Below are 9036 nucleotides of genomic sequence, written 5' to 3'. Positions count from 1 at the left end.
CGGTTTTTTATTAGTAAGTCAGTAATCGACTCGTGACCGTGGAAAGAACAAAAAAAGTTGATTGCACATAATAATTGATAAAATATCCCATTCCAAATATTAGGGTGTCTAATATTTTAGTGATAAATAAACCAATGATAAATATATGTGCTTTTAATTTACTTTTGCACTCTAGTATGTATAAAACACAATATATCTTGTCAATCAAAGTCATCAAGTCAAGTTAATTCAAGCAGTTTTGACAAAAGCTTATTTATAATCATATTAATATCCCTGTACTTTATACAAAAAACAAAAATACAAATTCATTTGCATGAAATTATCTAATGTAACTTTGGTGATTAATGTCCGAACGGGAAATGAAACACAGATATTATAATAATACGATTCTATATTATAAAAATACATCACAAAGGTATATATTGAGCTTAATTGAAAGTCTTGTACAAAGATATAGAACACGTTACTCCAACAGTTTGGAATTGAGATCAACAAGTGAAGATACAATGAAAGAGACACATACCGCTTTGTTTGACAAGGGAAAATAACAGTTATTTGAATGCCATTAGCTAGAATATTGATTGGAAAATTAGTATGCACAATCATTACGTATTATGATTTAAGTGCGGACTATACAAAAAGTAGAATAGTTTTATCGATATAATTTATTACAATAACACATTCAAGCACATTCGTTCAGAAGTATACAAATGTAGGAAATATTATATTCACATCGTGAAAAAGGTACCTTTTGATATTAAAATCCACATTTAGGGTCATCTCGTGTGGGAAACAACATAAAAGATATAGGAACCTTGGCAGTATTTTTTTATAAACTCATAAACCCACATTAAGCATATTAGGAGAAAACATTTTTTTGTTCTTATATTATGCACAAAATATGTTAGGTAGGGAAAATATTGATCATTTATGTACTACTAATTGTTCTTTCATTTTAAAAATATCTATTAATAAGTAACTTAAAAAAGCGGTATGTTTTAAAACTGGGATCTGAAGAAATTACAACAATTATAAACAACAATATTGTTTGTAACACATACTTTTCTCTCTTTTTTTGGGTATTGGAGCGCAGGTGATATTAATGATTTTTATTTCTAAAAGCATAAGCATTAATGGATTAACAACTGCAATTGTAACTTTAACTTCGTCCATTAAATATATTTCAGTAAAATTAAATATTAATATGATATGAAGTTACCACATTATTATTTAAATTTGCCTAACGGTAAAAAGTGAGTGCTTAGTAGTGATAGTGATATGTATTATGCCAAATACTAGTGCCCCAATACCGAATGGAAAATGTTCATAACATCAATACAGTTAGACACAAAATACGATAAATATCATTTTTTCCTTGAACCATTCAATAACTTCTCATCTCACCTTAGTACAAACAAGATACTGAAAACAAAGTTATTCGTGCTAGATTAGTATTTATTATTAATTTAATACATATGTTTACTTTCGTGACCCTAGAGACTATGGCAACGAACAATATAATTGTAACTAATACTGATTACATTGCCAGCACGAAAAACTAAGTTTTTATAATAATATTGAAAAACCAATGCTTTTTTCTTCAGGCCTGCCTGAGAATCGAATTCCACATCTAAACCACTGATCCTAACGATATAACATCTTTATTACACGATTCAGTTCTAGTCAAAATCAGGAACCTTAGCCATAATAGCCTTTTTGCTACTTATTTTTTTTGTCACCTATGAAATACTTAGTGTCCCATGATGGCTATAGTTCTTGGTTCCAACCACAACTACAGCTAACGCGCGATATATGTTAACCTAAATCTTCATTGCACATACCTGTATCCTATATCTTCTGATTTACATCCCATATCTTTCCTAATTTCGTCCCGTAACCAACAATTTACACATTAAAATTACTGCTATTCAACAATTTCTTAGCCTTGGTCAGATCCTCTAGCAAACACCTGCCTTTCTCCGTTCGCACCAGCTGTTTCTTTGGCAGCAAATTCTTTGACAAATAAGAAATCAGCTTGTTCCATTCCTTTAGTAGATAGAATGTCTTCCCATGCTTAGTTTCCATCGGTATAGGTCCGTTAGAGTACTCAAAAATCACATTGATGACAGCTTTCTGGTTTTTAGATCCTCTGTTCGCTTTGAGCAGTGAAAGTTGGAGGGTGTCCAAGTTTTTATGAGCGCTGAGGATGGGTTTCTCGTAGATGTTGTTGTATTGGTTTGTGAGGTCCGCGGGGCCGACGATGTACATGACATGCGTGGATATTTTGAAGGCCTCAGCGGCCCAGATGTAAGGGTCCTGGTCGGAGGTGGAGGAGATGTCGCCGTCGTACATGATCTCGAAGCCGAACTCTGCGCGGAGGTAGGTCACGAAGGAGGACACGCATTCAGCGTGGAGACGGTTGGCCGGCGAGTAGATCACTACTACTTTCGTTGGAGCTGGTATTTCTTGAGCTATAAATAAAGTAAAAGATAGTAAGTACCTAATGTTGTATTACTTAAAAAAAAAAAGTATTTTATTGTAAGTGCATTTCAAATACAATCTTGTATTGTTGATATATAAAGCTCCTACTACTAATATTGCTTAGACTTTCCTAACCTTACTGTTAGAAAAACAAATACAATATCAAAAAGCATATGACTACTATTCCAATATAATTTTCAATTGTGACTCAATAGACATCGGCAACAGCAATGAACTTTATAAGTAAATGTTTTTTTTATATGCGATTCGTTGAGGCGAGGTCGCACGGTAGTAAAATTCAGTTAGCGCGGAGAGTATTTCGTCACAATGGAGTAAAAAATAACAAATCCAGAGATCAACTGCCCGATGTCAAGACATTTGACAGACTGTAACACCTCTCGAGTGGTCAAAATGGAAATAAACAAATCAATTATTACTATTATTAGAATTCACTCTTTTTAGAAGTTAACTGTTTTTTAAATATAAAACAATCATGTTATATAGACATTGACAGACAACTTTCAACATTTACATCGACAGACAACCAGTATTGGCTGAACGTTAATTGTAATTAACCATTAATCGTAAACTGTACTGTTTACAGTACAATTTGTACTGGTTAATGGTTAATTGCAATTAACGTTCGGCCAACACTGCAGACATCAAGCCTAAGCCATTGAAAGTACGATGTTGAAGTTTGAAACATATATTCCTTAATTTCCTTATAAGTTGTAGAGTTCAACTGAGAGGGAATTGTTTAGAAATTCAACCTCTAAAGGGGTGAAAATGTGGTTGGAAAGTTTCCGAGAAAGCAAAGGATATCAAATAAAGCCACATACTAAGAAATATATAAAGCCATTTACCCATAGCAAGCCTGTAGTCTCTGCACCAATAGCGGCGAAGCACCCGCAGCACTATGTAATAGGCGAACAGAGTTGCCACGATCAGGGCTGAGATGCTGGCTATGCAGATATTGAAGCTTTGTACGTTGTTGCCTGCAATTGTACAAAGTGACATTTAGTACTAAACCAACAATTATTTTGGAAATATACAACCTAATTAATTGTGCCATTTTCAACCAAAAGGGTACTTATTGTCGCTTGTCAGTAAGGCGCTATTTCCATATAGCATCCAATTAGAAATCAACCTTATCGACAACCAACAATGTGGTACCTTTTGATTGAAAACGTCATAATTAAAGTTGAATTGAGAATAAAAGAGGCAGCTTTGTATTTAATTTCGGTCGAGAATCACTAGTAGCTCATAAAAAAGGCAAGAGAACATTTTAAATAAGAAGAGTTTAAACATTAAAATCATGGTATAAATACCTAGCAGACATAAGTAACTATGGTGCGGTAACACTACAAGAAAAGCCCACATTGCAAGGCAAATACGAAACAAAATTCTAATACATAACAGTAAAATCTGTAATCTGTACAATGTAAACTTCTCCTTTGAGATCATTTATTTAAATTTAAAAACAAATTTATTTAAGAAAACTAAACTTTGCACTTTTCAGTCTAACTCAGTAATTCAGTATACATTTTGGAGCATCTCAATTTCTAAAATTGGCGTCATGAAACCGGATACTCACTGATTTTGAACCTGGGACTCTCTACCACCTGGCACTTCCTCACTCCATCCTTGCACGCATCATGTTGCGGGGTCACTACAAAGTAGTAAGACCCCGGGGTCCCCAACAAACTATAATCATAGGTCAATTCATCGGTGTAATTCTGTAGCTGTAACACTTGGCTTTTCACTATGTCATGCTCCCTTCCATTGCATTCATTGAGGACCTGAATGCGGTAGGAGGAGATCTTCACTTGGTTCGGTGGCGCCATTATGTGGAGGCGGATTTTGCCGGAGAGTATCTCGAGGTAAACAAATGGTTTCCAGTTCGATGCATCCACGGTGTTGCCTGTAATTAATAGTATACATTACAATACAAGTGCATAAAGGAGGAAATTAGCAACGAGTGATGATAAATTAAAACACGACCGAAGTGGGTGGTTTAAATCGACACGGGTTGCGAATTACCTATTCGCACGTGTATCGTACAACGTTTCACAGTACATATGGCCCTTTCAATTTTTTGACATGGGCACGTAGTGCTAATTACCGAACTAGTGCGGTAAAGCACCAACATATGTACTGCAAACGAATTTAAGGATCGTCCACACCCTAAACAATGACCTGACTCGAGCCGCTCGAGCGTCGACCGGTGTTGTGGTGGTCGTGTCTATAAAGAACTATGTAATCAGTTCTTGCTATTTTGACACGGCTTTATTTGCGACGTGTATTTTGAGCAGCAGTATGGCCAATAATTTACAAAAGAATCATTTATCAGCAACGCCGTCTTAAACTTGCCTTGGGCACATAAAAAATTTGCGGCCCTTTTGGAAAGTAAAGAAAGCGAATTATTCTTCCATTTACTATGGGTAATCAAATATACTGTTAGGGCCACTTGCACCATTCACTAACGCGGTTAACCGTTTAAATCTGGAGTTACCAGTTCCTACAATTAATTTGACACTGGGTTAACGGTTTAACTGTTTAACCCCAGGCCCCTGGTTAGTGGGATGGTGCAAGTGGCACTTACTGTCCCCCTGAGGATGGTACCCCCTGTGCCCTTATGGTAAAGACGGTATTGCGGGTATTGTTATTAAATATTATCAGTCACAAACTGGCAGTAACCAAAGTGTACTTACTCAGCATTTGCGCCGACGGAACATTGAAGTAATACTGTCCGCGGTTGACCACATTGTCGTCCGAAGCCTCAAAGTCCAGTATATGTGAGCGCCCAACACTGTCGAGACTGTCAGGCCAGTAGCAGTCATAGTAGAGCACCGACTGGTCGTCTATGTGGGCTTCGTTTGACAGCACTATGTTTCTGCAGTGGGTCTGTTTAAATGGTTTCTTGCTTTGCTCTTCAAAACGGAATTTGATTGCTGGAAAAGACATAAATATTTCAAAATAGGGTAAAGTAAAATACTATTTTTTAAAGGCACATTTTATATTGTTTCTAAATTGTTGTGTGTGCTTAAAATGTGGGAATGCAAGTAGATTTACCCCATTAACTCTACATCCCTAATAGAAGAACAAGCAATCAAAGGCATGTAGAAATTGTAGAAGTCAAAGAAGTAGAGTTAAAGAAAAAAAAAACCGGCCAAGTGCGAGTCGGACTCGCGCACGAAGGGTTCCGTACCATTACGGAAAAAAAATCACGTTTGTTGTATGGGAGCCCCATTTAAATATTTATATTATTCTGTTTTTAGTATTTGTTGTTATAGCGGCAACAGAAATACATCATCTGTGAAAATTTCAACTGTCTAGCTATCACGGTTCATGAGATACAGCCTGGTGACAGACAGACGGACAGCGGAGTCTTAGTAATAGGGTCCCGTTTTTACTCTTTGGGTACGGAACCCTAAAAAGAAACATTCCACAAATAACACATATAAAACTGAGCTGAGAAGCAGCATACACTCAGCAAAGTCTGGTTTGCACTTCATACAAATTTCATATCCAGTCACGTCATCTTTACAGTAACTTTTCATGTAATAGTATTTCAATAATAAACTAATCCACATACTCTTCCATTTAATATTGCTGAACGTAATATTAAGCACAGTGTAGCTTTGATTGTAGTTCAGCAACCCCTGTTTGATCTCTCTCCTCAATATGTGCGGCTTCAGCATCACTCCACCGATGTGGGCGTTGGATGTGATCGGACCGAAGCTCATGCTGTTGCAGCCCTCTCGGTTGAAGTACTCTACGGTGCAGGAGGCGTAGTCATTGTTTCTTTGACTAAGAACCTGGAAAAAAGTACTTTATGTAATGCTTCATACTGTGGGTGGTGGTGTGTGGGTGGTGTGGCTGAAAAATGTACTGATTTATACTGATTGGAATTTTGTAGTTAGACTTATAGGTAAATATACAATATAGGTAAATAGTTAACTATCTAGAAGTGTTTTTTTTTTTACCAGTACCAATAGTATGTGGACCACTAGTGGACCCTGGAAAGCATGAAGTGGTCCTCAAATTTATAAATAGAACAAGCCTTTATCTGTTATAGGTATTTTTAAAACCTGTTAGTGGTGCTTAGTGCCTTGGCCAAATTGTTAAAGAACCAATGCTAAAGTTAGTGAAATAATTTATATTGTAAGTGAATTGTAATTTAATGCACAAAATGGAATGCATTTTCTAGATTGGCTCAGCACAATTTCAAATCTTCGTTATAAAGCAGTGGTTCTTAGCCTTTCAGTGAGAAGGGACCACTTTAATCTAAACATAATAAAGTTTGCCAGGGACAACCAACTGCTTGAAAGTCAAAAGGCCTGGCTGCTCTAAATTTGGCTGGCTGGTATTTAGCAGATGGTGCCAGCATACCTTACCCTAGAATTGTCAAATTTTTGTTTTTTAATGGAATTTTATGCCCTGGATCCAGTTCATGATGGCCCCATCTTTCCATCTAAGCAAACCTTTGACAGTTGCCAACCCCATTGGAAGGCAACAGTGTTGGTTTGTTTATGGATTTACCAACCACTTCATGTTCTCTCAGGAACCACCAGTAGTCCACTGCTGCACTGGCATCCCCGCTTAAATACCAAATAGCTGGGAGACTGAGCTTTGCTCGGAAAACATATAAAAATTCAAAAATGTGCGTTTTTCCTGAGATACGACCTAGCTAAATCGATTTTTCGCCCCCGAAAACCCCCATATAGCAAGTTTCATTGAAATTGTTAGAGCCGTTTCCGAGATCCCCAAAATATATAAATAGACACAAGGAATACAAGAATTACTTGTTTAAAGGTATAAGATGTTGTCTTAAATTACTATTCTGTTGTTTCCTTAATTCACGAATGAGATTAATCTCATTGGAATCATCATAAGCTTTCCCTTTTCCTATCAATTGGGGTTGGCGCAGCATGTCTTTTTCCGCAATACCTGTTAGTTGTTCATCAGCTTATCATTCATATCAAATACATATCTTCTAGCCACCCAGAGGGGTTCCCTCTTCATTCAAACTTTGAATCTTTATTTTGACAAATCAAAATAACAAAAGTAACAAATTACGTAACTGGCTAGGCATAATAATTGATAAGAATCCCCTTGCATAGTAATTGTTAAGTTATTCTAAGGTCATAAATACGTTACATCACCTTTTTGGTTTCAATGTTGATCATTAGGATGGTTTCTAATTTATTTATGTTGGTCTAATTTATTTTGGGAAACCTACAGGCAAAACTACACACAGACAATCAGGATAACACATTCACAGGGATCAAGATCATTCATTAGAACAGCTCATGAGTTCATGTATTCATGGACTGAAATTTGATAATTTATCTATTTAAAACTTGTAGCAGTTATAAGAAATGAAAATATCTATTTATAGGAATAATTGTAAATGATATTTTTTTCTGGTCATTATCTAGGTATACCTATGGTCAATATTTTTTATTATGAGCTTTGTATCCTAAATACATAATAAAGACATTTATTTTTGTCTTATTTGGTGGTTTGCATTGAAAGATATATTTTGTTCTAGTCTATGTACTTATATCAACCAAAATTCGTACTTTCACGTGTTTTCTCATATAATCCGGTTATCAAATTGTGACTCATCAGCTAACCCAAAACCAAAACAGAAAAGCAATGACGCAATTGCAGTAATAGAGCATTCATATTATAAAACTGAAGTATTATGCTTTAACTTACTAGACCTACACTTATGGTATTTATTGATCATGCTAAGAATACAAAATAAATAAATAATCTCATCATGTACCTACCGAACAAAGAAAATGAAGCAACTTTTGATACATAAAAATTATTACGGCGAACGGCAAAAGTACATATTCGAGCAGGTATGGCAGGAAAATCAATATGCGCAAGATTGATGAATAAGATCTGGAATTCATACGAAATACATACCTGAGTTGTACACTTCTGTGTCTGGTTAACACACAGCGGCCCCGAAGCAGAAACATATTGAGATGAATAAACAACTAAAAACAAAAACACAAATCGTGATTCTAACATGTTAACGTCCAGATAATAAAGTTGTAGGTTATGGCACTTCCAGTTTTTTCATGTCTATAAGTCCACGATTATACGGGACTTATGATAACCATTGGAACGAACTGAAAATAACTAAAACTTGGTAAATTTGTTTACACCCCAGCACGGACTACGATCGCTACAAAACAATATGGCGACTGACTGTTTTTTTTTTTTAATTTTATCGACCGATGTCAGTGCGTCTCAATATTGAAATGATATTGAAGAATGTGAAGAATGAACGTGATAAAGTTTTTGGTTTTTAAATTGCAAATAACTATTTCAAATTACAACAGATTTGTTATATTAATCAATAGTTTCTGATTAAATCTATGTCTATCTTTCAACTCACATCGCGTACCTTAGTGGTATGAAACTTTGATAGTGGAATGCAGCCATGATCCAAGCCTCTACATTCCTTGTCCTTGCAATAAAATCCGGCTATGGTAAAAATACGTAGCATACATAACATAAGTAACTCTGGTACGG

The 9036-nt window shown here is 35.7% G+C and overlaps 1 protein-coding gene across 1 annotated transcript; it reads right to left on the bottom strand.

The window, feature by feature from the left end:
* Positions 1–373: 373 nt before the first annotated feature.
* LOC134745979 (uncharacterized) lies at positions 374–8719 on the bottom strand. Its single transcript, XM_063680136.1, has 6 exons — positions 8422–8719; positions 6077–6299; positions 5193–5432; positions 4076–4402; positions 3345–3476; positions 374–2471 (listed from the first exon to the last, which is right to left on the bottom strand). The coding sequence occupies exons 1-6, from the start codon at positions 8527–8529 to the stop codon at positions 1906–1908; spliced, it is 1596 nt and encodes a 531-aa protein (XP_063536206.1). The 5' UTR covers positions 8530–8719; the 3' UTR covers positions 374–1905.
* Positions 8720–9036: the final 317 nt, after the last annotated feature.

This window comes from Cydia strobilella, chromosome 12, assembly GCF_947568885.1.
Source record: "Cydia strobilella chromosome 12, ilCydStro3.1, whole genome shotgun sequence".
Lineage (NCBI taxonomy): Eukaryota > Metazoa > Arthropoda > Insecta > Lepidoptera > Tortricidae > Cydia > Cydia strobilella.
This window is presented reverse-complemented; position numbering and strand designations above follow the sequence as displayed.

Excerpts from the sequence above, each read along its gene's own strand:
- LOC134745979 (XM_063680136.1), bottom strand. The coding sequence starts at position 8,529 with ATGTTAGAATCACGATTTGTGTTTTTGTTTTTAGTTGTTTATTCATCT. Across the intron at positions 6,300-8,421 it reads CACAGAAGTGTACAACTCAG|GTTCTTAGTCAAAGAAACAA; the intron begins GTATGTATTTCG and ends ACTTTTTTCCAG. Across the intron at positions 3,477-4,075 it reads GAGTCCCAGGTTCAAAATCA|GCAACAACGTACAAAGCTTC; the intron begins GTGAGTATCCGG and ends GTACAATTGCAG.